Source organism: Lonchura striata, chromosome 3 (assembly GCF_050655825.1).
Source record: "Lonchura striata isolate lonStrDom1 chromosome 3, ASM5065582v1, whole genome shotgun sequence".
NCBI classification, from domain to species: Eukaryota; Metazoa; Chordata; class Aves; order Passeriformes; family Estrildidae; genus Lonchura; species Lonchura striata.
The window spans coordinates 45,927,122-45,955,020 of NC_140705.1; the positions used below are offsets into that span (position 1 = coordinate 45,927,122).

Sequence of the window (27,899 nt, forward strand, 5' to 3'; positions counted from 1 at the left end):
ACCCTGTGGCTCTCCATCTTTGATTATTTTATTGTTCCATACTGCATATTCCAAGGTGTATGAATCAATGCTCTTTCTCTTAACAATCGCTGGCTTCCCAAATGCCAATTGTCCTTTGACATGCTCTGCTTTAAATAAGGGCTGAAGAGCAATAGTGAGTGAGGCTAAAGGCCTGCCATAAAAAATACTGCAGTGTTCCATAGCACTGACAGCACACATGTAGTCATGCATTCAGCTCTCCTTTTGGGGACTATTGCTGCAACACACTGGAGGTGTGAGGGACCAAGCTGTAAGGAAAGGGAACTCTAGAGATTTCAGATCTGAAAGTCCTCTAATTGAAGACGAGTCTCTTTATGCCAGCCAGGCTAAGGAAAATCTGCCTTACCCAACCCATTTCTCCATTATCCCCAGAAATAATAGAAGTAGACATGGTATATAAGATTGCCTTACAAGAGGCAAATATATTTAATAGTGTATATTATATCTACAAATTGATGGTTCAATAATGCTATACAAAGCAGGAATATCTTTAAAGAAACCCTGAGCAAAAAGGAAGATGTAATTTTTATTTTACACTTATTGCAATATTTTTTCTGGTATTTGTTTGCTATAATGACTAACAAAAGGAGTGTGTTGAAACCAGATGTTAAAATAAAAGTGGGCATTCTTTCCATTTCCAGCTTATTTAAAAATCTAGAGAAGAGGGTTATGCTCCATCAGCTTTGGAAATAGATGTTTAACAAGGTAGAGAACAAGCTGAGCCTGAGTAACCCAAGACAACCAATTCGTTTAGCAGAAAGAGTGTCTTCTGTCATCAAAAAGAGCCATCTGGAAGAGTGTTGGCTCCCTGCCAGGAACAACCCTTTAACAACCACTCTTCGTGTGCTTTAAGTCACAATGTTCATAGCGGCACAACCTGGAGTGTTGGTAAAGGTCCTATTGGAGGAGCAACGTATTCCTCCTCCCGCAGTAACCGCAAAAGGATGTTCTTCTTATTCCTTGGCCAGTTATAAATGTGAGTGTTCTGCAGCCAGGTAGGCACGTGTTCCTGAAACAAACAAGGAAAAGAAAAGCTAAATCCCATAAATCCGTCCGAATCTTTACCAGAATCTCAGATTCCGTCACACCCTGCCAAGGAAGATTTAATTCTGTCTGTTCTAGTCACTTCCTGTAACAACAAGAAATGTTAATTTGGCTTCAGAATTGTATTTGGGTTCCGAAATAAATGAACTTTGTGCGATCTCACAGCTTGCCTGTCTCTCTTCTGCCATCACATTGGCTAATTTCACCATGTTTCAAAGGAAGTCTGATGTCAATAACAGGCATTGAAAAGGAGGAGAGGAGAGGAGGGGAGGGGGGGATGGGAGGGAATGGGGGGGAGGGGAGAAGGAGAAGGAGAAGGAGAAGGAGAAGGAGAAGGAGAAGAAGGAGAAGGAGAAGGAGAAGGAGAAGGAGAAGGAGAAGGAGAAGGAGAAGGAGAAGGAGAAGGAGAAGGAGAAGGAGAAGGAGAAGGAGAAGGAGAAGGAGAAGGAGAAGGAGAAGGAGAAGGAGAAGGAGAAGGAGAAGGAGAAGGAGAATTTCAGTGCCCCTGGCAGGGAAAGGCTGCTACCCTAGTAGCTGCTAAAGGATCCATACAGCATGTTCAACACTGGGATGAGGATCAATAGGGAAAGACTGGGATCCCACAAGAACATTTCACATGCTGGTAGCCCTCTCCCCATCCCTTTGCACCATTCTTCGCCAAGCATGGTGTGCTCTGACCAACTGACCAGAAGGCTGAAGCTGATGCTGAGCTTGCACAGAGACTAATGCATCTCCAGATTAGCAGGGTTAAACCTCCAATTCCTGCATCCTGCAAAAGATGCAGTCCTTCATAGGGGTTGGCTAATGCCCATTAACATAATGAAGCTGGGACCACCATGGCACTGGACGTGACAGCCAGCTGATAGAGACAAGCCTGTTCAACCCTCATGTTCCCATAGCCATGGGAAATTTCCATAGGGACAGCCTGGATATGTAGGGGTGAAGGGCTATTATAATACTATTAATTAACAGAGGGACAGATTATTGACTAAAACCAGTTCATGGTCACCATGAGAGAGAGATCTGTTTTGGAATTGGAGACATCAGAACCTAGCCAAAATGAGACAGCAGGTAAGCAACATGAAGAGCCAGGACATTCAGCACTTGGTCCCTGGACCTCTTATTTTCCCAAGATAGCCCCTGTTAGGAGCAACACAGTTCCTGTCAAGCTAGTGGAGCTAGCTCCAAGAGGAGAGAGCGAAAAGCTGCTGGCATGCACATCTCTGGCACCTTGCCAGGGGATGTCCTGGCATGGGCTGCACATGTCCTGCTGCCAGCAAACAGCCTAGCTGCAGCCCAAACCTGTCATTCCCATGATCATGCTTCTCAAGTTGGCTGTCTTTCCTTGGCCTGTAAAGCTGTAGGAACAAGGCCGCATCACTTTCCCTGCTCAGGGAGCAGTTTGTGTTAATTGATGCAACCACTCTGTTAGAGCTACAGGTTTTATGTATAGGAAGAAGGAGGTAAGTCACACAGACACCATTAGTATGAACTCACCTAGGCTTCTGAACAAGCAGCTTTATGATTAGCAGGGGTATCTAAAAACCTGACCTTCCTCTTTTCTCCAGTGGCTGAGAAAGGATAAGCTTTGGTCAATGGTCTCCCTAAAGTGGAGGTTGTTCTTCCAGATGGATATCTCACTGCACAGGGGTAAGATCCCACAGCATTCCTTTTGGTAGGAGCAAAAATAAGGCTTTTTGCCTCCACCTGCTAGTCTTTTTATTTTGGCATAGGAAGAGATTTTAATCTTTTTGAATTTAATTCCTTTAACAAAGCTCTTTGGACTTGGCCAAGAGACTCAAATGTTACTGGGAGAAAGAAAGATAACTATGTTTGCATGCACATGCATACCATTGTTACATGGAATTTGTTTCTTTACTAAATCTTGTTACAAGCTATAGAAGGAAATGCAATTAAATGTGGCAGGGGGTTTACCAAATGAGCCCTTTCTCTGCCTTTGATAAGAAACTACATTTTTTGGACAAAGGATATACAGTATAGTCAGTCTAGATTGCAGAAATGCATTTGATAGAGGTCCAGATGGGTAACTTATTAGTTAAGATGGAAATTAGTGTGAGAAATGTGTAGTAAGTAAGAAATCAGCAAGTGAGGATATAATGAGAGAGGCACTATACATTCAGAGATAAGCTCTGTGCCTTGCAGTTTAGTTTAATACCCTCCATAATGAAGTCAGTGCAAAAAGCTCTTGAACATGAATCAGCTCTGGCAACAGTTGTAATTTGAGGGAGGTGTGTAGGGGTAAGGGGTAACTACAGCTGCTATTTTTATCCAGAGTGAGAAAGGGGCATTTCCATGCCATGCAACAGCATCTGTCATTGGAGGTGGGAGTAATGGGAAAATGGTTACTGTCCTTTACATTTTTAAAATTTGCCGTGTATCTGTGAACTGAGAAGAAAATTCTCTCTATGCCATAGGGAGAGTATTTGGTAACTCCACAGTTCAAACTGGTAGGAAGAGGGCAGAGTGTATTGGTGCAGAGGACAGGACTGTTCAGGGCTGTGACAGCAGAGCATGGTTTGACATCTTCTGCCTTCCCTGGCACCAGCCCTGTTCATCTCACTCCTTGACTGTTTCCAGAGGATGCCTCAGCATGGGGCAATCTTGGCTTAATGCTTTGGTCATCAGGTAGCCAGATGAGGAGGGCACATTTCTGTGCATTGTTGTGATGCAAACCTTGAACCAGCAAGACCCATGTTTCCTTTAGTAGCGAATATTGGAAGCTGGAAATGTCAGTTCCACCTTAACTGTGTGTTGTGCTTTCCTCGCCTCATTATTCAGTTTCCTAATGAACGCTCCTTGGATCACACAGATCTCTTCCTGTTGGAGGTCGACTAATTTTCACATACCAGCAGTGCTTTATGATGTGCTGTGTATGAGATTAACTCATCTAATAGCCCCATCCCCAGATGAAACCTCCAAATCTTTATTTTCTGCTTTTTTCCACTGCCAGCTATGCTAATACTTGAATGTATAAAGGACAGTATAAAAAAGACAAAATTGAAGTAATTTGCCTGCCAACATCATCCAATTGTATATATACTTGGCAGTTTTTCAGGTACCTCACTTCCTCTGACTGCGTCCAGACTTCATTACTGCAACATGTTCAGGCTCGGGTGCTCTCCTTCTACCCATGTCCTCAGTTACATTATCATTAAGCAGCTAGATGAAGGTAGGTGAGGTACCAAAGGATTATGTGGAGAAAGAGACTAAAGCTTAACAGCAGTAGAAAATGCTGATCTGCATAATTTAATGAGAAAGGCACCTCTCAAAAAACTAAAGGGTTATGGAGACTACAGAGGATGGGCAGGAAGGATTCCTGGAGCCTGATGCCCTGATAGAGGCAGCTAGATAAACCAACCCTGGAAAATCCTTACAGACCACTGTCTGAGAGAACTGCTGCTATACACTAAATAATCTTCTGATAAATAAAGCTGAGCCCAAATTAACATAACTCACTGTTCTGTCTCAGAGCCCCAAGACAGCTATAGTGCCTCCTGGGACACTTTTCTCTGCAACCCTTAAGGTGCCACATGGCTCCAGACTCTGTGGTCTGTTCATGGTGGGCACTCAAGTAGCCCCAAGGTTAGGAGCCTTTTTCCCCCATCCAACACTGACTGAAAATGCTGACTGCTTTTCTAGCTTTGGCCTGCCCAATTCCCACCACTGCTGTCTTCCAGGTACTTAGTTAAGATAAGTAGCGGACTAAGATCATTCAGGAAGGGATCTGAATGACATGAAATACCAGAGGTACTGTACAACCCACAGGACCTTACATATTTTACAAACTTGGGGACATATTTTCTAATTTCTGATCTTAAATTAGTGATTAAATAAAGAACTTCATTACACTAAAATCCACAAGTGCAGTGGGACTGCACAGCCCTATAACCATTAATAACATTATTTAAATTTTGGTTCATGTTCCAAAATTTGGGCACCAAAAGAAATATAAAGAATTTTTCCATACTTTTCTAAAATGCAGCTGTATCTAGGGGCAACATGATACCTACCCAACAATGCAGGAGACTGAGAAAGCTGTAAGTGAAGCTTTTTAATGTTTCTGTCTTTGTAAAAATCCAAGAGATCCTCTCAGTGAGGTAGAAGAGATGCATTACTTATTCTCAAATGAATCTTCAAAACAAGTAAGGAAAGAGGGCAGATGAAATTGCAAGTCCTAAAAAATCTTTGCTTGGCTTTGATGGGCCAGTCCAAGTTCATGAAACAGCCTTCTACTTTACTATTTATTATACTCTTTATTCTTATATTCTCAATACACCCTTTTCCAGACCCTCTCTTCACATCAGTCATAAATCCTGCCCATCTCACTCATCAGCATTGCATTTGGACAAAATTATAAAAGGGTTAATATAAAAAGCATGCTTCCTGGATAGATTGCCCCTCTCCATTTAAATTCTTTCAGTGCTCAAGGCAATTTGAATTTTAGTTGTACATTCATCATCAGAAATACATTTATACTCTGATTTATATTGTGGATGAAATGCTCTTTATTTGCATGTACATAACATAGGAACTTCAGAATGCATAAAACTATAAGCTTTGGACTATTACTTGCAGGCTGTTAAGAACCAAGAAATTGAGTGTTTGAGTTTTAAGATTCCATCTGCTGCTGTGATCAAAATAATATGCATTTAATCATGTGGAAAGTATATAAGCATGCTTGTATGTTACCTTCTTGGCATTTGGGAAAAGCACAGGGATGAATCTGAAGTTCATACTTCCTTGCTGTATAAACTCAATCTGCATCTAGAATAGAACAAAAAGTCAGTTTTATTGTAATGACGTGACAATTTTTCTCTGCATGCGTCTGATCCCTATGTATAAAAACATTCCTTGTTTAATTAAACTGCTCTCCTGTAAAATGAGTTGACCTATTCCTGGTGGACTTGGTGTTGTTTGGTTTGGCCACTTAATCTAATACTTCATTGCTACAGAAAGGATACAGGAAAGATCTGTCAACATTTGTTGAACATTTAGTTTCAGGGCATGAAATAATTGTGGGTTTAGCTGCAGGTGCAATCCCATGAAATCCATCTCAGTCTAGTGAAGCCTGACTTGACTAACACCCACCCCTATCTGGCCTACAAACAGGTGAAGCATTTCAGCCAGAGCAGGTCCGTGTCTGAGCCAGGGCCCAGCCTGTTCCCCACGGCCCTGGACACAGGCATCCCAGGGGTGGTATGGACAGCAAAGTACTGCTGAGAGCTCATCTGCTGGTGACAGCTTCTGAGAAACCCAACTGCATATTCCAGCTGGGGGATCAGATGGGTTACAGGCCGAGAAAGGCAGCTAACTGCAAACCAAGGGAGAAAGGATCAGCTTCATGGCTCTATGGGCTCTTCTGGGCTAAATATGCATCCTGTGACAGGCTGTGGAGATGGGTGTCTAGTCCTCTGGCACCACTGTGCACTCCCCAGGAGCCTCACATTGTATCTCCGGCCTTTGCTTTGCAATTCCATCCTTCAGTCAGCTCTACTGCTGCCTTAGAAAAGACCAGGATGGCTGAAGCAACAGGGTCTGGTTTAGAGGGAGGAAGGTCAGGCACTGTTAGATAAGACTGTGCTCAGTGCTACACTAGGGCTCAAGAAGGTGAAGGAGGGGAAAAACATTGAACAATAAAGAATATGCAGAAATAAGATGAGCATGTTTAATAGGATTTTTCTTCCTTGAACCTCTTAGCAGATGTTAATGAGCATGTGGAGCTTATGAGAGGAAGGACTAATGATTTCCAAAGAGGAGTGTTTAACTATAGGGATTAGGGAAAACAAAGCAAAGAACCTGCCATTTGGAGACAGATCTGTCTTTTGAGAAGAAGACAGTCTTTGTAAAACAGAAAATGCATGTCCTTGCTTACCATCCTGTGGATGTATTTAGTATGTAAGCCATGTTCATCCCTGTCCAGCTGGGATTCAGCCCCTTCCACATCCTGTTTGTATTTTGGACTGATTGCTATGATTATCATCACCGTCTTCTGTTAGGGAGAAAAGCACTTTCATGAAATTGAGAAACGCAGCGTGTTTGGTAGAGGCAGATCGGAAATCTGCCAGTTTGTGTTTTAAGTGATCTTTGTGTTCCTGGCAAACACAAGAGGATCTCATTCATTCTGGCAGGAAATACAGGAGAACTCATACACTCATTCTCCTCGTTATTTCTCAACATCTCAATATAGAAAACTGAAATATCAAGAGATGTATTAGCAGCTACCAGTTGACACTTGGAATCCTTGTCATAAAAAGCTACTTTTTATCAGTGTCGAGTGTCTATGTGTATACAAGGAAAACTTTTGTCTTTAAATTCAGACCCAAATGTTTTCCAACAGCTTATGTAGAAGTGCATCTCCTTAGTCATCTATGAAAAAGCTACTAAAGACAGTGGTCTGTGGAAGCTACTTCTAGGGCTCTCAGTGGCAGAAATTATGTCTTTTTTTGCTGATCTTAGTGGCAAAATGTGCAGAGAGGTTGCTGTGCAGACAGGGGGGCTGTTGTGGATGGTCTGGGCAGCTTCAGGGGTACCTGGCAGCTCTGTCACGATGGGCTGAAGGCAATGCTCCTTGACCTTGCTAGGACAACCTGGATCCTGCCTCTGACCTGTTTAATCCCAGCCCCACACTGAGCTCAGGTTTCCAGAGAGGGGCCATCCTTTATGTCTGGGAAACATCTCTCCGCCTTAACGGCAGGCCAGTTGAAATGCAGCAGATGAAAGCTTCCTGCTTGGGCTTACCTGAGGCCTGCCTTTCATCCCCGGCACATGAAGCCTGTGTAAGGCTTCTAAATCTTACAGTCTGCCTGGCACATAATTAACTCTTTCCTTCTGTGCTGTATCAAGAGAATCTGCCCCACCACAGGGTCAAATATGGTAAGGAACCATTATCCCTTTCACTGACTCAACATACTCCTGAATTACTTTTGCTTGTGCTTGACATGTGTGTAAGCACTTACAGATGTTGAGGGTTTGCAAGAGACATGCCCAGTTGCATACTTTCCTCTGCTTGTGTCCAAGCAGTCCCTTCTCCACACACATGTAAGGGTTTTGAAGTTAGAAACTGTCTCTACAGTCAGTGAGGGAAACCAAACTTTTCTGGGGTGGGTAGTCAGAGAAAGATCCTCAGGTGGAGGCAGGAGATTGTTCCCTGCACATACTGGTTTCTCCTACTGACTCTGCACAAGTCCCAGAGGAGATCTGCTAGCTTGTATTTTAAGTGACAATGATGTTTTTGGCAAAAGCAAAGTCACCCTGTCTTCTGGTTTCCTTACCTACATTACACACAGTGAGCCCAAGCCTAATTTGTCCTGATGCCCAGTAGGCATGACTGCATTTCCATGGCAGAGGTCCCAGGCTGGCTCTGCATGCAGTTGTATCCTGTCTGCATGGACACCTTCAGGAAACCTGTGTAGGACTGGCTCAGATGGTTGAGGTTCCTTGCTCAGGTGGAGGAGAGTCCACCACTTCTGTCATCCTGTTCCTGAACCATGGAGATCAGGCCAGACTGAGTCAGAGACCCAGTGGCCATTCAGCAAGGCAAGAATCCAAGGAAGGCAGCCCATGATGGCTCCTGTCCAGCGACAGAATCACCAGTTTGCACCCAGCTGTGCTGGTATAGTCCAAGCACTTGGCTTGGTCCTTAGGAAAATGTGCCATCACTGCTCAGGGGAACTTCAGAGAAGTTGCTGCTGCAGGGGACAGCACTGGCAGCAAGATAAAATCTCCGTTTTACTGCTTAGATAGATACAAAGTGATAAGAGCAAATCTATTTATCAACCAAGAGAACACCAATTTCCAGTTTAAATGTAGGATGGTTTATCCAGAAGAACCCTTCAGATATTAGTATTTTAGATATCAGTGTAAAAGCTACATGTGGCAAAGAGGAACATGAGCCATGACTGTGCAGCCTGGGATGAAATATAGATATCACTGTAATGAAGCACAGCTAAACCCCACTATTGAAAAAAGGGATGGAGGACTAACTTTTCCAATGACAGTTTCAGGCTGGATGTAACAGGCAGCATTAGGAATTTGCAAGAATGCCAGAATTAGCACTTCATTTCTTAAAGAAAGCGCTCTGGGACCATCAAATACAGATGCGAGTGAGATTTGCTTACACTCTCTCTGCAATACCTCTGCTATTTCTACAGGGGCAGGGAAGACAACAGTAGGGTCTTGCATTTTCATTCTGTCCCTGCTGTGTATTAGAATAATTCAACCATTTTCCTCAGGTCACCTCTGCTATAAACAAGGTTAAATTGCCCTTACATACATCACCTAGGTAGCGCTCCATCCACTTAATGATGTCAATACCTCGTACCGTGTCCTCAAAGATATCAATCTGCAAGAGAATAAAAGTCCACAGTGAGCATCCCTTCACCTTTCCTCCTTATTTTATGGCACTGATAGAGCAGCTACTCCTTTGTTTATGACAAGCATTTCCAATTCCCTTAGGAAAAAACTGTGTACATGCACTTCTCCCCTTTCTGTGCAGTCTGGAGTCAAGCTGGACAGGCAGCAGGCAGAGAGGACTGCTGCAGGCACCTCCCTGGGCTCCCACTCAGCTGGCCCTTTGACTGGCTGCCCTGCCAGTCCCCAACTCCCAGGCATTTTTTACTGGACAGAACAAGGCGCTGCCCACCTTCTCCATCTGTATGCCTGCTATTTTCTGACTGCGAGGGTACACTGAGTGTGAAGCTTTAGCTTCATATTGAACTAAATATTCAGGGTGTGTGGTGGGAAGTCAGCCAGGTCACTGGCACAGATAACTGGGTTCAGTCACCCAGAGATCAACGACAGCAGAGCAGGAGGACTTCATAGGACTGAATATGATCAACACTGCTTGCTTCTCTGCATGCCCAGTACACACAGAAACCAGCAATCAGTGACTGTCACCAATGGAGAAGTATTAACTTCTCCAAGTTTTCAAGATAAGGGTCATGATCTGCTCTCAAGTCTTTATTTTCGCCTTTCTGAATGCAGAGAGCCCACTTGTTTCCCAGATTTGGGGCCATTTTGCTGTATTTATTATTCTGCAACAGGCTCCAAAGGTTGCCTGTCCAGCAAAGGTGCTATTAATGAGGCTTCTACTCTGTAAAGCTGTGGTCATAGTACAGAATTGGTCATAGTACAGAACTGCTGGAGAGAAGTATAATTGCAGTCTCTGTAAAAAAATCTTTGATTCATGAAAATAAATAAGCATGTGCAAAGCTCCCCACTGAGTCTCGTTCAGTTTAATGATAGCCACTTGCTTAAATGCTTTCCTGAATTGGAGCCAAAGCATGAAGGCTGAGGGGTCAGATAGCATATGCTCTTGAAATAAGAAAATATTAATCAAGATTTTGATGAACACCGAATCCTAGAGCCTCTGTAGCCCTCTATGATGAAGCAAACTCATGAGAAATTCAGTAAAAAACTGAACGGCTTATGGGATTAGAGAGTACTACACAGACCTTTTCAGGCCAATGATTTTTAGAATCCCTTTTGATAGTATAACAAAGCAAAATCACTTTTAAAGGGATAACAAAGCAAATGAAACCATAAGAAAGGCTGTTTCATTAAGCTGTGTGAATTTTAGAATCTACTTTTAGATCTTTTTTAGCAGAAAGTTACTCACATCTGAAGAATCAATGATGTGATAGCATTGGAGAAAAGAAGATAGGATGGGAAGAACATAAAATTGACCTTTTGTAATACTCATATTACAGATCAAATATGAGACAATATTAATGGAATAGCTCACAAAACCTCACACTATTGCCCATCTGGTGTCACTAAGTGAAATTTTCCAGGATCATTATTAAAGCATACTTCAAAGCACAAAATTCAGTTAAAAGATGAATAAACAAAAAGGCAGATCATTTAAGTTACAGCTTGCAAAACCAAGGCTAGTTCATTCTATTTGTATCTTCTGTAGCCTACAAAATGTGATGACAACCAGAAAAAAATTTAAATGGACAGTGTATTGCCTCTGCTAATTTTTAAAAAAAGTCTCTTCCCTGGCTGAAAGTAATTTTTTTCTGGAAGGAATACTTACAGCAGTTTGAAATCCGTTTACAGACAGGAAGTTCACAAATTTCATAACCTCCACTGCTGTATCCACTGAGTAGGTTATAAAGACCTTGCCTGGGAGAGAGAGTCTGTATGAATACGCAACACATTTAAATACACCATTCAGAGGGTGAGATTGGCACAGCCCTCCTTCTCCACCACGCTACAGGTTCTACCCACTTAGGTCTCTTTGGATTGTTCACTAAATGGATGTGGGATAGTGCAGTGGCCCAGTGTTGAAACCAACCCCCTGTACAAAACCATGCTCTAGATTTGAGCTCCTTCTGCTTTACTTACAAGCTGCAGAGGGCAAACTCCTCTGCTGCTCCCCCTGCCCTGTGGCCAGAGTGCTTTTTCCCAGCACTTGGGCATACCTGAGCCTGGGCTCTCACCCACAGCTCAAGTTACCTGACAGGCTGCAGCCAGCAGTTTTCCCCAGACCCACTGGTATGACAGAGCTGGAAGGGCCCTTATGCATGTCATACTGCCTCTCCTTGGAGCAACATTAACACCCTGTGCCAGCAGGATGCATGGCTGGTGACAGCAATGTCCTTGCCCTTGTGGGAGGGGTTTTCGTGGCTTTGCATCAGGGTAAAGCAGCTGGCTGATCTAATCCAGCTGTGCATGTACCACAGATGAGCCTGTTTTACCCAATAATTAATTCCTCCATCTAGGACACACTAACTGATAAAGTAGGGTCTATCCAAGAGTGGCATCTGGTATCATAACTCACTCCTACAGGCCAAGAGGTGTGACTCTCTGGACTTGAAAGCTGATATGCAGAATGAAGAATAAAGGAAAAATCAAAACCTCAGGAGAGCTGTGGAGGGTTCTTAGCAATAGTACATCTCACCTGCTAGTCAGATTGGCATTCAGAAATAAGCTATTTTTCTGAAACCTGACTTTCCCTTGAGCTGGAGGGTGAATGCATATGTGGCATTGGTGGCAATAGAAGCATGTCAGAGCCCGTGCTGCCCTCAGCGTGTCCCAGAGTCCTCTCCAAACTCACCAGTTCAGGGAGAAACTGAGGTCAAGGCTCAACATATCTGTCTGATTTGGGACAGGCAGAAACACTTTATTCCTCAGGCTTTGTTTGTTTTTAGTCTTTTACTGTAAACTCCAGCCCCTCCTGCCTCAAAGGGACATCCTGTTTAGCAAGGAGTCATAAAAACAATCTAAACAGTATTTACTTTCTGTAAACAAAACAACAAGCAATTAATGACCATTATGTTTTCAGGATTCAAGGGGAAAATTCCATCCCACCAAACACAGACACTCACACCCAACACATGTGGTGACACTTGGTATTTTCTTTTCTTGTTGTCTTTGTCTTAATGTCATTTCCCCTTGCCTTTTCCTCCCCCTTCACCACTCTGGAGCTCTCCCACCTAAAGCTGTTAGGCTGTGCTGTAAAAACTTGCACAGAACAAATTTGCTAACCACTTACGCAACTCCTCCGGCAGATTGCTGGTTCTCAGAGTTCCCCTGGCTGCAGGGTTACTGAGAGGTCTTGGGACAGCAGCTGGAGATGGAAAATTTTCAGAAGGACAACCACATGCTTCATCTGGTCCACATGCCTTGGGGGGCAGCTGACCATTAGGTAGCTGGTTGTATAGCTGGTTTCTACAAAGAAAAGCAATGGAGGATTTAGAAAATACTTATTTTTAGGCAAAATTCAGAATTTCTTCTCCTTTTAATAATACACTAAGAACTTTATCTGCATATCAGCTATGAAAAGTTCTTGCAGAAATGCTTGGCTCAGCACATCTGCTTAGTTATTACAGTGTCTTTGGAACGGATACCTTGGTGACAGGCTACCACAAGAAGCAGTTTATCGGAGAAACATTAATCACAGGAAGTAAGTCACATCATAGCTGAAAGCTGTTCAGTTTGCAATTAGCAGAAGCAAAGGCTGTTTCTGAGTGAGAAATAATGGCACGTCGTGGATGCTGTTATGCACATACAGCAGCAGGGTGGCCCTTTGGTAACCTCTTCCCATTATCTAAAGGTAAAGAACACTTCATGGCACCTCAGATGCTCTCACAATATCCTGTGCAGTGCAAGAGGCTCAGAGAAAGGTGGAAATTTGGAACATGGGTCTAAAGGGCACTCCAGCTCGAGCTCTGGAAGGCCTCCAGTCTTGGACCCAGTGTTTTGCCAAAGGGAACAAAGTTCATTTCTTGACCAGCAATGGCAGACCCAAAGAAGAGTTTCTTATGTCAGGGACTGGCATTCCAGACCTGCAATAACCTTCCTCAATGTCTTCTCCATTGTAGTAAACAGACAGAAAGGGATGATTTTAGCAATTCTTGTCCTATTACACTTCGGTTTCAGATTTTAAGTCTGAAATGGGAAGGTGAATCTATAGAGATTTTTATGCAAGGTATGCTTGCAATCTGCTGGGTTGAATTTGTTGGATGAGTTTTAGGTTTCTCTGAGAGCTTTTACTCACAGAGCCATGATGCTTAGTCAATCAAGACCACTCTCTTTTTTTTCTTAGCCTTCCTTAAATGAATGATGACAGGCTGGTCACAGCATGTTTTCTGTTGTCACATTAAGATTTGGTTTATTCATTTTGGTGCAGATGTTTTCTGTTACAAAATACTCTATAGGCAAATATTACCAACATATAACTGCTGTTCCTGGAGTCAGCTGCAAGCAGCAGCCACACAGCCACAGGACAGACCCCGAGTATTCTGGATCTCTTTTAGCAGAAGAAAGTACTAATAAAAGCAACAAACGCCTCATCCATGGTCACAAAAACACTAGCCGGTGGCTAATTTACAGATCTTCCCAAAACTCTGCCTTATCTAACAAATGTACCAAAAATCAGGCTTTAACTTTTACTACTGCAAAGGATATCCACTATCCCCCAACATTTTTACATTTTCATACAAACTCTTCAGTGCAATTCTCTCTGCTGCAGGTACTCCCTGATCTTGCTGTCACTTTTCTGTTACAGCCCTTAATTTTTCACAGGCCAGATCAGAATGATATTTCAACTGTCTGCCCTCTTTTGTCCTGCCTATTTTCACAGTTCCCTGCCAAGACCATGTCACATAAGTGGACATTTTCAAGCACAGATGCCTGTAAGTTTAACACCTCTAAAAGCATTGTGGCACTTGAATAAAAACAGTCTGATATCAGGTATTCTCAAAACCTGAGGCTTTGTTTGATTTTAGATAGCTGAGTCTGAAGGAACCCCTGCATGAATAAGATGTCCCACCTTCTAATGAGATACTTATAAGAATATAAGGCCTGGTAAATTAGTATCTGAAAATAATTCAAAAAGCCCTGGATGAAAAGGGCCAGACATTTTGCTATGAAATCACATAGAAAAGGCTGCAAACTGCAATGTAGAGATATGTCAGCAACTGATGGGATTTTCTCCCTTTTTCTCTGCACCACAGAAGAGGTATGAAGGAAATCACTGCAAGCCAGTGATTGAGTTGTCCCAGGCTGGTACAGTGTAAAGCTGAAGACCCCAGCAAGCCACCTAATTGACCTTTGCCCATGAGCAGGAGAGCTCTAAGATTTTAGGTGAGGTATTTTTCAAGCCCTCCTCCCTTTAACCTTCAAGCATTTATCTTCCTTAAGGCATGCATTTCAGTGTGTGCTCTAACAATGTATCCGGCTTTGAAGTCCTTTAGGGAAGGGTCAGGCCCCCATTGGGTCTGAAACAGCAAATAAAGAAAACAACCCAGCATCTCACATGTACTCCTGCAGCCTGGGCACGCTCACAGTACAAGGATTCAGAATTACTGGTTGAAAGCCCACAAAATTAGATCAGAGGAACTTCCACTTCCCACAACCCCCGCCCCCCAGGCATACTTACGGGAATCGAGGAGGACCAGGGGAGGAGCAAGTCCTCTGGGGTGGTCGATCTCCAGTGCCTTTGGGAGCACGGGGGTTTGAGTAATTTGGGATGACTTGCTGGGCCGGGCGGATAACTCTCATGCAAGGTCCAGGAACAGGAGGAAGTGGTTGCGATGGCTCAGCAAAATGTTGGTAAGGAGCTCTGCCATCTGGGAGGGTGAGAAAATAAAGGCAGCAACTATCATTTCAGCCAACACATTTTTGCCTTAGTTTGTGTTTATTCCTTTCCAAGCATGTCTCAGGAAACTGAGCAGTTTGGAGGCATTTGCAGGTATCTCGCTCTGAAAGAAGCCAGATGAAGGAATGTTTTGGAGTCTAAAGCTTGCTATTTCCCATTCACATATGGCAGGGTTCAGATCCCTGCTTGGGGTTGGGCTGTTGGGACAGCTGACAGTTAAACATTCAGGGCTGCCTTGTCCCTGCTCTTACTGTGCCTCAGTGTTTTTTGGTTGGATTTTTTTTTTTAATTTCTTTTTGGCAATGACTTGTGAAAATGAATCATCCCGAAGTTCTCATGAAAGCAGATGCAAAATCCTGGAACAAATCAGTTTGCAACACTAAGGCTAAACAGACTGTGATTATTGTAAATGAAAAGAGGAAAAATATTCACTTAGCTTGTTACTTCACCCTGTGTGAATTTTCTGTCAAAGTGACATTTTAAGGACTTGTTACTGCTCCCGTTGCCATCCGAGAGGCTGCAGGGGAAGCCCAAAGTGATAATTTTGCTCAAGTAATTCTGAAAAACTTTACTGTTGCAGGTCACACATAATACTGATTAATAACTATTGTACAGTGGAACTGTTGGCATAAACTGAAAGAGAAAGCAATGTAAGCTGTTTGTTTCCCAATTGGGGAAAAGGAATATATTTTTTTCTCTCAGTCTTTCTGCTTGTGGTTTTCATTAGGCAGCAGCTCTGCACACTTCCAAGCTGCTGTGTGCAGATCAAAGTCCAGCCTGGCAGGGCTTATTAGCACTGTATGATTATGGTGTTATGAGCTGTCTCTAAAAGCTGCAGTACTCCAATACTCTTTTCCCCCTAAAACTGTTTCTTAAAATCCTTTTAGCTATTTTTGGGCCATGTCTTCCTTTCCCTAGCAGCCATGAGGACCATCTATCTCTTTTTGGTTTTTTCTTTAAGGGGAGGATAAAGAAGAAAACAAAACTTTCATGGAATACTCCAATTCCAGGAGCCAATACTTAAGAAAAAACCCCCTCCAACCAACCCCATAATTACACAGATTCCTGATGAAATTGTGAGTCAGCAACATTGTATTTGTTGAGATTGTTTTAGGAGATTTTCCCACCCCCCTCTTAACAATTTGCAACAGGACAGGGTGAAAGGGACTGGGAGAACCATACTGCAAGTCAATATTGTTTCCTCCTGGATTCTTCGTGGCCAGCTCTAGGGAAGGTGACAGGGATTTGGGACACTTGGTTTGAAGGTTTTAAGGCCAATGTTTTATCAGCTTCCTCTGGATGTGTCTGGTGGTACAGTATATTGGATCCAGCCAGAGTTCAAAGCAAGCGTGGCCAGGCGTGTGTGCCCACACGCCCCCACATCCCTGGTAGACAAATATCTGAAATTATGGTCCCCAGGCACACGGCATTGTTGTGAACATTTCTTTGACTTCAGAAGCAGTTTTGTTGTTGTATCTCAAATAGCAGGTGCCCGAGCCAGCTTAGAGCCTCCAAGCACAGTTGCTATTCCCTAGGGGAGTGCAGAGCTTTGTTGTGGGTTGCCACTGCCCAACAATTATCTGAGACACAAGGAGCTGTCAAGAGGTGATTTATGCTGTAGCAGGCATGTGAGAAACAGGAGTACAGTTGCCAGCTTCTTGCTCCTGACCAAATCTGCTCCAGCCATCTGAGTTTATTTTACTCTTTTTGCCCTCTGGATATGGCTGGAATGGTAGTGATTTTTCTGAAGAAAGCCTTTCAGAGTTCCTGCTTTCAAACAAAATGTCCTCATTCAGTAACTGTCCTACTTCCCACGATGCCTGCTTGCGGAGGAGGTAAACAGAGGTAAATAGTGAGGGGTGTTGGGCAACCAGCTCTTTGTCTGCTTAGAGCTGAACTGAAAGGAGAAGGTATGAAAGGAAAACCAGAAGACATTTTCCAAATGTTAAGCTGTAGATGTTGGAAGTCCATCTGTAGCCCCTTCCCCTTTACAAAGTTCCAAAATCAGAGCTGGAAACCGAGTTTCTGAAACCCTCCTCTTCCATATACCTAATTATAGCACATAGCTGAAATGACAAAACTTAAACAGATGCAATATAAATGCTGTGGAGTCAAAACAGGTTAAAAAAAATATTTATCAGAACAGGCCTACAGCTTTTTATTACAAAGCCAGCCCAAAACAGGTCAGGGTCTCATAAGCCTAATGTAATATAAATTATATTAAAACAATGATATTGCTGTTGAATGTTCAAAGCTCACCTCATCACAGATAAAAATCTCAGAGACTGAAAAGGAATACTAATTAATAGCAGGCTGTAAACTGCACTGTGGTCTCCCAGAGCCAGAACACCCATATTGAGGGAGTCACATCAGCGCTCAGCGACACAATCACCAGCAGCTGAGAGGGCTCCATTTTAAGTAATGAGCTCTCATTTCAGCTGACAACAGAAAAAAAAAATTAGGATGATGGATGTCACGCTCTTTTCACATAGAAATAAAACACATGGGTGAGTCTGGTCATAGTGCTGGGAGATACTATTTATGGAGATCAAGGGTAACCTCCCATCCTGATCCTGGCAGGAAATTCTCAACTTTGGGGATCCAAAGGGGAGCAAGGAAATCTATGAAAACAACAGGAATTGAGTCGGTATAGGAGGCTGCTGAATGACTGATGCAAGGAGGAAGGAAATGACTAGAATATGAAATAACAGCAGGAGAGGCTGTGCATGCTCAGCGTGCCCGACAAAGGCTGGTTTCTAAGCAAAATCATTTGCCTGCACTTGGTGAGTAACCACGACCTCTTTAACTTAAGAGGTTCAGAGGTTTTGCAGCAGAGAGTCCAGCCACATAACCCAAAAATCTGAAATTGTAAAATGGACTGCAATTAGATGTCTAAAGAGCTTAATAATTGCATGCTATGCTGGAAACACACCCTTGGTGAACAGTGGCTGATACACACCCAGAGAACCGCCGTGGGGTGAGAGGTGCTACTCACATGGGCCCTGGGGGGGCTGCTGTGCTGGGCAGCGGAGCCTGAAGCAGCCGTGGCCTTGCGAGGGCGTGTTGGGATGGGGCAAGTGATGGCACATAGGGCACTGCTGATGCTCAGGAGCCAAAAATTCTCTGGAGATCAGCGGTCCTGGGAGGTCCTGGGGGTTCAGCACAGACACCAGTGGTAAGGGAGGCTCCAGATGCCTGATGCCCATGACATCTTGTGACTGAGAGTTGTACCCGGTATCTACAGTTCCCAGCTCTGCCAGGAGTCTGTTTCCTGAGGGTTGCTGTGACTGTGAACTCCCTTGGCTGCTCTCCTCCAGTGAGTCCTCAGGAACATCAGACAAGATCTGCTCTGATTGACTGGACTTGTGCCTGGTGTCAGCTGAAAACTGTGATCTTGGCTGCATGCCTGGTTTGTCCACAGCTATAGAATGTGTCTTCGAGGGAAATACTCCTGATATTGATTCACCAGGGGAACAGAAGTGTCCACCTCCATCAGGATCAGTATATTTTGACCACAAGCTGCTGTCTGGCTCCACAGACAGTGCTGAGTGATGGTGTGCTGGTGCTCTGCAAAAGCAAGATGGATCAGCCTGAGGTGTTTGAGCAACATGTGAGCTCTGGGCCTCCTCATCCTCCATATCCTCTCCAGAAGGCTGCCAAGCCTTTTCCAAGACATGTTCAGGTAACTGGGACCACGGTATGGATTCATCCACTTCAACTGGTATGCTTCGACCCACAAAAGTGCCTGAAAAATTGAGAGAAGCAACACTGGAGGTGGACAGCCACACAGTTGAACACCTATCATACATCATCATTCAGTGACTGTGAGCTGGAATACTGAAGGGCAATATGTATTCTTTATACTTTAATGATTTTTAAAAAGATGGCAGAAAACAGCAAGAAAGGTCTGGCTGACTTTTGGCAAAACAAGAAAGTAGAGGATTAGGCTGAAGTGAAGCTAGTAGAGAGTTATAATTTAGACTAACCTGACACAGAGGCCATTTTCCAAGGTTTTTTGTTGAACTGGAAGTGAGTCAGCTGCCTTACTGCAAAGCCAGGATTTTTCAGCAAGCTGGAAAACAAGAAAAAGGACTCTTGTAAACACAGTACAGTTTCACATGGGCAATAATCCTAAAATAACTCTATCTCAGATGTTGGAAAAGAAATAACAGTTAAAGTTTTGGAAATTGTGTTGCGCAAATCAAATGTTTTCTATGGGATTTCTGAAACTTACCGTTCCTGCTGACACTGCAGCAGGGCAAACGCAGATGAACTGTCTCTCAGAAGTAATTTTGGCACCCGACAGTAGATCAGACTGTTTAGGTCTGGAGGTTTGGTTTAGGCATAATCCAGGCAACACAACCATTTGCAATTATTTTACTACTGACCTTCTAATAACAGCTAATGCATCGGATCTAAACTTTATGACACACCTAGATGAGTAATTTCAACTCAAAATCTTGTTTCCAAGTGCTGCTGCTTAATTTATTGTGCCATTTCTTCTAGCCTATTATCACACCAGTCATTATTTTTAATTGTTGAAAATTAAAAGATAATTTAGAGAGATTAGTTATTGGTTAGATTTTTTTTCCTTTTTCCTTCAGAACTGACTTTGGCCCAAAACAAAATTATCACTTCCTTTTGGGACTGCTATCCCAGTAAATTTGGTCTGGCCAAGTGACTCCTGATGATGGACACCTCTGCTTCACCCCAGGTCAGGTTGACAGCAGCAGTGATGGGTGAATGCTGAGCATGCTTCAGGAAGTTCATGCCACCTTTATCCTCTTACAGGGTGCAGGCTCAGCTTCCTCCCAGCAAATTCTTTTTTTCGTCATGGAATATAGAAAAACACACTTGGTGCTCATCATTTCCCCAGCTATTCACCTTATATCAGATTGAAGAAGCTAAAATCCGAAGTAGGAAAGTTATCAGAGGAGAGGGGAGTAAGAACTCAAGCAATGGGAATGACAATATTTGGCAAAAGTATCTGTCCTGGAAGCTGGGTAGAGAAAGTCAAAATCACGTGTTTGAAGAGCTTTTAGAGATCCAAGGGTTTCTCCCAAATTCAGTCACAGTGTTTTGAACAAAAAAAAAAAAAAAAAAAAAAAAAAAAAATCAAATAAACAACAAATTTAAATGATCACTCTATAAAAAAAGAGTTGAACAGGATCATAGAGAGGTACAAAGCAGTGTCCCAGCCTTCACCCTGGCTTCCACAGTGATTCTGTAAAAGCAAATGTTGTGCCCCATGTTTATAGGGCAAGGTTGAGGCTTTACATTTTTGCTGATCATATCAAATGACACGTACTTCCCCCTGAAAGTACCTCTGGCACAGAAAATTCTGGGTGTAACATTTGCTGGGAAGTAGGATATAAACTGTGCTTTGCTGCTGGGCTGCAATGTAAACATTCCTCCTCTATGTAACTTAAACCTCCATCTGTGCAGGAGATTTGCCATATATGCATACATACCCTATGTTATATTAAGCACATCCACAGGGAGAGTTATCCTGGGATAATTACAGTGGGATAATTACGCTGGTAAATTTTCCCATGTAGGCAAGTCCTCAAAGCAGCTATTAGCTGCACCAGCACAGCACACACGCTGCTGCTGCTCCGACAGCTGCAGCCCCTGCACGAGAGCTGGGTCTGCTGCCAAACCAGCTCCTGCCATTCCAGCGCCCAGGCTGGAAAGGCTCATGGTCAGCTCATCACCATCACGTCTCTCCCTGAGGTTTGCACCCCTTTCCCTCTACACCAGGTCACAAACACCAGCCCAGCCCACTGAGTCCTGCTTTTCTGACTGGCATCAGAAAAGAGAAAAAGAAAAGAAAAGAGAAGAAAGAGAAAAGCTCGAGCTCTCGGCACCAGCACAGGATTGTGTCAGGAACTTGATGCTGTGCAGGGGTGGCAAAGTGTCCTTTGCCTGGGACCTTTGGTCAGATGTCAGTTTAAATGATGACTGCCCTGGGGTGGTGACTCACCAGGGCAGCACAGCACAGTCAGATTTACACCAACCAGGCTGTAAAGCTGCTGAGTGGTCCCCTGACAGAGAAGCACCCTGACAGGAGAGGTGTCAAATTCCCTGCAAAGCATCTGTCTTCTGCTTACCTCAACAGTTTTGTAAACCTGACCCTTGGATCAGCTGGCCTTGAAGTGCCTGCTCAGACATGCTTCAACTTGAGCATATCTCTGTATGTTTGGTCATAAAGTGAATGATGCACACTCCAGCTGCACAAATCACATTGCAAACTCTTATTTCCTCTCTGAGCATATCCAGTAAACTGGTTCCTTGTGCAAAATTCACCCTGGTGTTCACAAAGCACAACTTGGCTGAGGACTGGGGTACAGCTCCACCTCTGTAGGCCACATGCATTGTTTGATCATCTCTCTGTTTGATATAATCCTGAGCAAACATGCCAACTAGACTTTTCAGAAAGAAATTTGCAGTGCCTCACACACCAAGATGCTGTTTTGATGGTCTCTGAAGTAGCTGGGTGAAAATACTAGAAAACACTTTGAATTCAGATCCTCTGTATTTAATGGCCTTTAGTTTAGCATTGTGACAAGAAGAAAAGATTTCTGTGGAGAAACTGGGATCTCAATCCAGAGCTCCATGAAGTAAGTGGAAATCTTCCTATTAACTTCTGTAGGTTTTGGATTGGGTGTCAGATGGGATTTAAGTCACTAAATTCCTTTGGAGGCTACAACCTCCAAAGTTTTGGGTCTTCTTTTTTTTTTTAGTTCCATTGCTAACATCTGGATATCTATGAAATGAACTGCATGAATCTAATGAAAGGGAAAACATGGGCAAGAAAAATTCAGGTTTGCTTTCTTGAAGTTTGCTATTTAACGTATTTAGTCTGCCTTTTGGAGAAGGGATATTAGATCTTTATTAAACTGCATTGCAAATCACCAGCCACTAAACTATTCAAATGTCTTACTTCAGAATATTTCAAAAATGTCTGCTATTAGTTGAACATCAGAATGGATAAATGCCTCTTTATCTCCCAAATCAACTTAATATTTAAAAGACAGTCTTATTTCCTTCCTGTGTAGCATGACCTTAAAAAAATTACTCCAAATACCTGAGTGAAATAATTTGGTCAGACAGAAGAGACAACCAATTCCATCACTTACTGACGCGCCTGTCCCTCGCAGCCCCCAAATCACCAGGCTAGCCCAAATATATGGGGGCCTTGAGGGAAGGGGGGTCAGCAGCTGGGCAAAGATTCCAAAGAGGCTTCAATTCCCCTGATGTGGTTGTCCAAACTGTTTATTCCATGAGATGAAGGGGAAAAGAGTGTGAACCAGGAAAGGACAGGGCCTTACCTAGGCTCAGGAGAGGGAGGGCTCTTTGGCCTTCCGCCAGCCCCGTTGGGGCAGGAAGGAGGGGATCATACTATCAGATCCCAGTTACAGGGGTCCCTGTGAAGGGAAAAAGCACAGCCCAAGAGCAATGCAACACCTTACGTTGTTACCTGCAAAAAATTCTACGTTTTTAGATAGGTTTTTGCTTAGACCCTGCTGCAGGGTGTAAGCAAAAGCTGAGCTTTCACACCCACGCACAGCCTCTGCTCTCACAGGGTCAAAGTAGGAGGCAGCAAGGGGATGAGGAATTTGGCATCAAAAAAATAGGAAATGTGACTTCATCCTCCTCCTCCCTCAGTAGCCCTGGCTGGAGAGAGAAGCTGTTACAACAGCAGAGCTCTGTCTGTAGCAATGGCCCTGGGGATAAATTAAACCCAGGACATGCTGAACATCTTTTGAGCAATGCCGGCAATGGCATGTGGAGGGAAATTCCCAGGAGAAATCCCCACACTGCTGAAAATACAACATATGATTCAAAAATATCCTCCTCCAAAAGCAGTACTTCAGGGTGTTGTTTTTGCTCAGCTGAAGATTCTCAGCTTTTGGAAAAAGACCCAAAAGAGCCCATTATCCCTGTATTTTATGTTGCCTTGTGCTGCTGAGTTTCATTTTGTTTCCTTTGACTTTTCTAGTTAGCTTATCCTGCAAATACAGTTAGGCATAGGGCAGAAAAATGACCTGCTTGGTCTCCTGTGTTGAAGAGCTAGAGGAAAGGAATGCTTCAGCATACTGAAATACCCTGAGAAACCTGTAGCCTGATCCTTTCTCTGGCACAGAGGCTGCTGGAGAGCAGAGATCGTGCCCAACCTCATTTGGAAAGACACTACAACTTCAAGTCAGTTCATGATATTGCCAGAAAACGTCAAGAATTTAATATCCCCCCTGCACCTCTGACTATTCAGGAGATTACTGATAACCAGCTGGAGCCATTGCATATATTTCTGCTTGTAATAAAGTGAGGAGGCCCTTCCTAGAGGGACAAAGCCTGGACTGCTCCCAAAAATGTCAAGGGAACTCCTTAAACTACTCTTTTTCCTTCCTCTCCTTATACACCCAGCTCTGCAACGTGCATTAATTCAACAAATAACCTTTGGGGTGGGTGCTCAGTGATTCAAGTTCCTGAGAAGAACCCCCTTCCAGCCTCCTTGTGAAGTTTCCCACACCCAGAGAGCTTCTTCCTCGGCTTCTGCCAGGGAGACAGGGGAAGCCATCCAGATCTCCTGCTCACATCCAGCTGCTGCTGGCCATGGCTATTCCTGGAAACCTGCAGGGAGAGCATAAATGAAGGGGAGCAGATTCTTCTGCAGGCTACTAGAGATGGGCCTGGGCATCCAAGTTTGAAGCAATGGCCAAAATCCTCTAAAAAATCCTCCCACAAAGGCAAGGGGACAAGGGGAAGGGTGTTGGGCTTAGCTCATCTGTGCTGTTTTCTTGCAGCTGATTGCAAAATCCATCAGGTATTTATTTCATCTGTTTTCCAGCAGGAAGACTTGTCAGGATGCGCTGTCCCAAAACACACACCCTAACCATCTATCTGCTTTTGATTAGAAACCTTCTGTCATGAGGAAACAGAGAGAGAGAGACTGCAACATTAGTATGGTTGTGCTCTCTGCTGCTTCTGGAGAGGGGGAAAATATCTTTGCTCTTTTGATCAAAGTTTGATTTGTCTACCTTGTTAAAACAGAAAACTTTAGGATGAGAAAGAAGCCTCACTTTCCTTGGTGCACAACACACAAGGACAGGGTTTTTTATTCACCAGTCACAGCATTTTTGAAATGGCATGGGTAGAGATTAAAGCAAAGCTGGGATCACAAGGGGTGGGGACAGACAGGTATTTCTTGATTTCCAAATAATTCCTGTGTATTTTGGCTGAATCTCTTAAGCTCCCTGGTGCTGCTGATATCCATCTGCAGGATGGGAGTAAGTGGATGCAGAATCTGCAAGCTGCTGTGAGGATGCACATGCTGAGATCACAAGGAATGCTGTTGCCACAGGGTGAGATGAGTGTAAGTGTGCAAGAGCACTTGCTCTAAGTGCAGCTTTCTCTACAGAAACACTAGACATAACTTTCCTCACAAAAAACCAGAGAGAAATCCTTACAGGAGGAGCATGTACAAATGTGGGAACTGGTTTGGGTCTACACTTTAAATAAGCACTGCCAAGGAAATCCAAGCTTCAGAGTTTTGCACTTCACCGTGAGAAATTTCGGCTGCTGTCATCACAGATGCTCCCCTCTCCCTTGGGTACCCTCCACAGCAAAGACTAAGGACATGTGTCACATTCCTAGTCCAGACTTTTAGCCCTCTAGGGCAGGTAATGCTTATTTTCATGACTTCTGGAAAAATTAGAAAAAGAGTATGTTCCTCTGGCTATATGGTTGCTCTCATGTACTTTCTGAAGCCATGGCAGGAAAATCTACATGTGCCAAGAGAACATACTTCAAACCCTGTCTGCACAGCAAACTTCACATTCTTTTTTGCACCACTAATGCTGCTTCAGTGGACAATCCACAGTGCAAAGGCTAGAGCAGACCTGGTATTTTTTGCCTTTTTAGTGTAGACATTGATATACATGTTGAAGGAATGCTGGCAGTAAGTAGTAAGAAACTAGAAGGGTGACACCCCTCTAGCAGGGTCCAAACAGGCACCTCAGATATAGGCAGCATTCCCTGCCAGCTTTCTAAACATTGTGAAATATGAAAATGTCTACAATTATCTTCAGTATCCTTAAAAATGTGATTGTTTTCCAGAGGCTACTTCCCACCCATTTTTGGTGCTGACAAAACTCTCACAGGCACTTAAAAACCCCCAGCCTGGGATATCCCAGGGCTCGGGGACATCCAAAACTCCTGTCACCAAACTGGGGCTGGCTCAGCGGGGTGGGATGGAGGGATCACCCTGAAAAGCATCAATTTCTTCAGCTGCTTTGCTACAGCTTCATGCCTTACATCGAAGACTGTGGCTCCCAAAGAGCCCCTGGTATTTCTCAGGGCTGATGTCTCTCCCATCCGTAGCCACTCTCCCTGCTCTGCAGCACGAGGGCTGCGGGAGCGTGGGCGGCAGGAGGCTGAGGGAAGCCTGCGGGACCTGACGTGTCTCCCTCGGCTGGCGTGAGAACAGCCTCGCTCACTTGCAGTCATGAAACGTGCAGAAATGTGTGTATCTTTCAGACATGTACCCTCTGCCAAACTTCAAAAGCCACTGCTGGGGGTGGGGGGCACTGACAGACACGAACACCATAATTGCACATGCCTTGCTTCCTGCCTTAGGAAAACAGAAAGAAAACTCAACTCCATCGGAAAATAATTAAAAAAAAATATATATATACAGCATGCTTCCAGGCACTGCCAGCATTCTGCAAGGACAAGGCTGGTTTCAGAGGCTGATGGCACTGCAGGCAGCAGCATCACTGGCAGCAACTCACCCACCCTGGCCCAGCTGCACGTGCCCCTCGCATCCCTGTCTCTGGAATCACCTGTCATAGATGTCACAGCAGCTGCTGGTCATGGTGGGGCACTGGTGTGGCCAGTCCAGGCCTTGAACCCACCCAGGGCTTGCAGGGAATGGGAATTTCTGGTCTCAGCGCTGCTGGTGGTGGTTGAGGACCAGTAAGCTCAGATGTGCCAATCTCAGCGCCCAGCCAGTGCTAACCCTACAAAACCTGTATCCTGAGACTGGGTGAAATGGGAACGGGTTTTATATGGAAGCAGGTTTTATCCTAATAGAAAAGAAATACTACCACCTTGCTCCCACTTGTTTCTGTGCCAAGGCTATATAGAGGATGGGGCAAAAAGCATCTGTGATCCTGTTTTCTTCACACCTTGCAGCCACCTCTCCCTCACCAGGTCTATGGACTTGTCCTATGCAGCCCCGGGTCAGCTGGGGAAGGGAAGGGAAGGGAAGGGAAGGGAAGGGAAGGGAAGGGAAGGGAAGGGAAAAGGAAGGGAAGGGAAAAGGAAGGGAAGGGAAAAGGAAGGGAAGGGGAAAGGAAGGGAAAGGGAGGGGAAAGGAAAGTGAGAGGGAAAGTGAGAGGGAAAAGGAGAGGGCCATCGGCCAACACACCACCTTGAGCCTGCAGAACCGGACAGGGCGGGATCGGGATCAGGCCTGGCCGCCACTCATTGCCAGGAAACTACGTAAATAGGCAGGACAACATTTCGACACCAGGCGTGTCCGTCCCCTGTGTTTACCCCAAACCCCTCCTGATTTAAAAAAATTAAAAGAACAAGAACCAACAAACAAAACAAACTGCAGCGAAATGGCTGAAACACCTTGTAACCATCTGTGAAAGCCGGGCTCCCATGCTCCGAGGAGGGGGAGAAAGCGAGCGAGGCAGCAATTTTGGGGGGTTAGCCCGGCGAGAGGCAGGCGCGGGTCAGCACCGAGGGCGGCAGGGCCGAGGGAGGCGGCGCCGCTGACCCTGCTTACCTTGCGGGCGAGGGGTTCGCGCTGGGCTGCCCCGGACAGCGAGAGCGCTGCGCCTCCCGCTCCCGCCGCGCCCGGGGCTCCTTCCTCAGCCGGCCGGGCGGCCTTCCCTCCTTTTACGACACGCTCCCAGCCTCGCCCAGGTGAGCGGCAGAACTGGCCTGCAGCAGGAAGTGGAAGCGCAGGCCGGCTCGGCGCGGTGGCGCCGGGAAGCGGCTCCCGGCCGTGCCTGCCGCGCTGCCGCGCCCGTGGGAGCCGCGGCTCTGCCCGAGCGCCGCGGCCGAAGGGCGCAGGGCAACCCCGGCGTGATTCCTAACCCGTGCGCCTCGCCGCGAAAGCCATCCCTTGCTTTCAGCCCTCGGCCGCTTGCTGTCAGGGCCAAATGGTAAATCAGCTGTGATTCAGACGGTCGAAGAGAATCACATGACGCGTGTGAGAACTATATAAAGAACAATAAAAGGATTTCTCGACTGGTTCTTTCTTTTATATTAGCTTTCTAGACACTTCCAAGTTCTACACTCTCAAGGACCAGAAACTCGCTTTTCCTACAAGCTGAAACTTCGTGTTCTCCCAGCTCCGGAGATGCCCGGTGAGCTGCCCCAGGAAAGCCGCTCTGGCCGCTTTTATCCCAGTCCACACCACTGTCCTGACCCCCACGCAGCGCATCTCCCTGCCGAGAAGCTCTTCGTGATCTCCAGCCTCATTTTCTTAGTTTCACCCTAGGAGGACGTTCTGGCACGGCTCCCCACCCTCCGGGTGGCCGCAGGCGGACACCGCGGCTGCCTGGATGCCTGGCAGGTCTGCCTGGCACAGGGACATGGAAACCACCCCCGAGCTCCGAGCTCTGGCAGTGCCACCGCTGCTCCTTCCTGTGCCCCTCCAGTGACACGGGGGGCC

General features: G+C 44.9%; 1 protein-coding gene across 5 annotated transcripts; it reads right to left on the minus strand.

The window, feature by feature from the left end:
- Nucleotides 1–436: 436 nt before the first annotated feature.
- Nucleotides 437–27,886, minus strand: TRAF3IP2 (TRAF3 interacting protein 2). 5 transcript variants are annotated; one of them, XR_014953714.1, is made up of 10 exons: nucleotides 27,006–27,400; nucleotides 19,195–19,280; nucleotides 18,204–18,953; nucleotides 14,990–15,179; nucleotides 12,602–12,777; nucleotides 11,141–11,229; nucleotides 9,382–9,445; nucleotides 6,977–7,093; nucleotides 5,794–5,868; nucleotides 437–1,048 (listed from the first exon to the last, which is right to left on the minus strand). XR_014953714.1 is itself a non-coding variant. In XM_031504388.3 (10 exons), the coding sequence occupies exons 2-10, from the start codon at nucleotides 19,208–19,210 to the stop codon at nucleotides 902–904; spliced, it is 1,629 nt and encodes a 542-aa protein (XP_031360248.3). In that variant the 5' UTR covers nucleotides 19,211–19,280; nucleotides 27,006–27,886; the 3' UTR covers nucleotides 437–901. The 5 variants fall into 5 exon arrangements, 4 of the variants coding, with proteins under 4 accessions (XP_031360248.3, XP_077638396.2, XP_085431146.1 ...); XM_031504388.3 differs by having other exon boundaries at nucleotides 9,377–9,445; nucleotides 27,006–27,886; XM_077782270.2 differs by lacking the exon at nucleotides 27,006–27,400 and adding an exon at nucleotides 26,643–26,702 and having other exon boundaries at nucleotides 9,377–9,445.
- Between the last annotated feature and the right edge of the window lie 13 nt (nucleotides 27,887–27,899).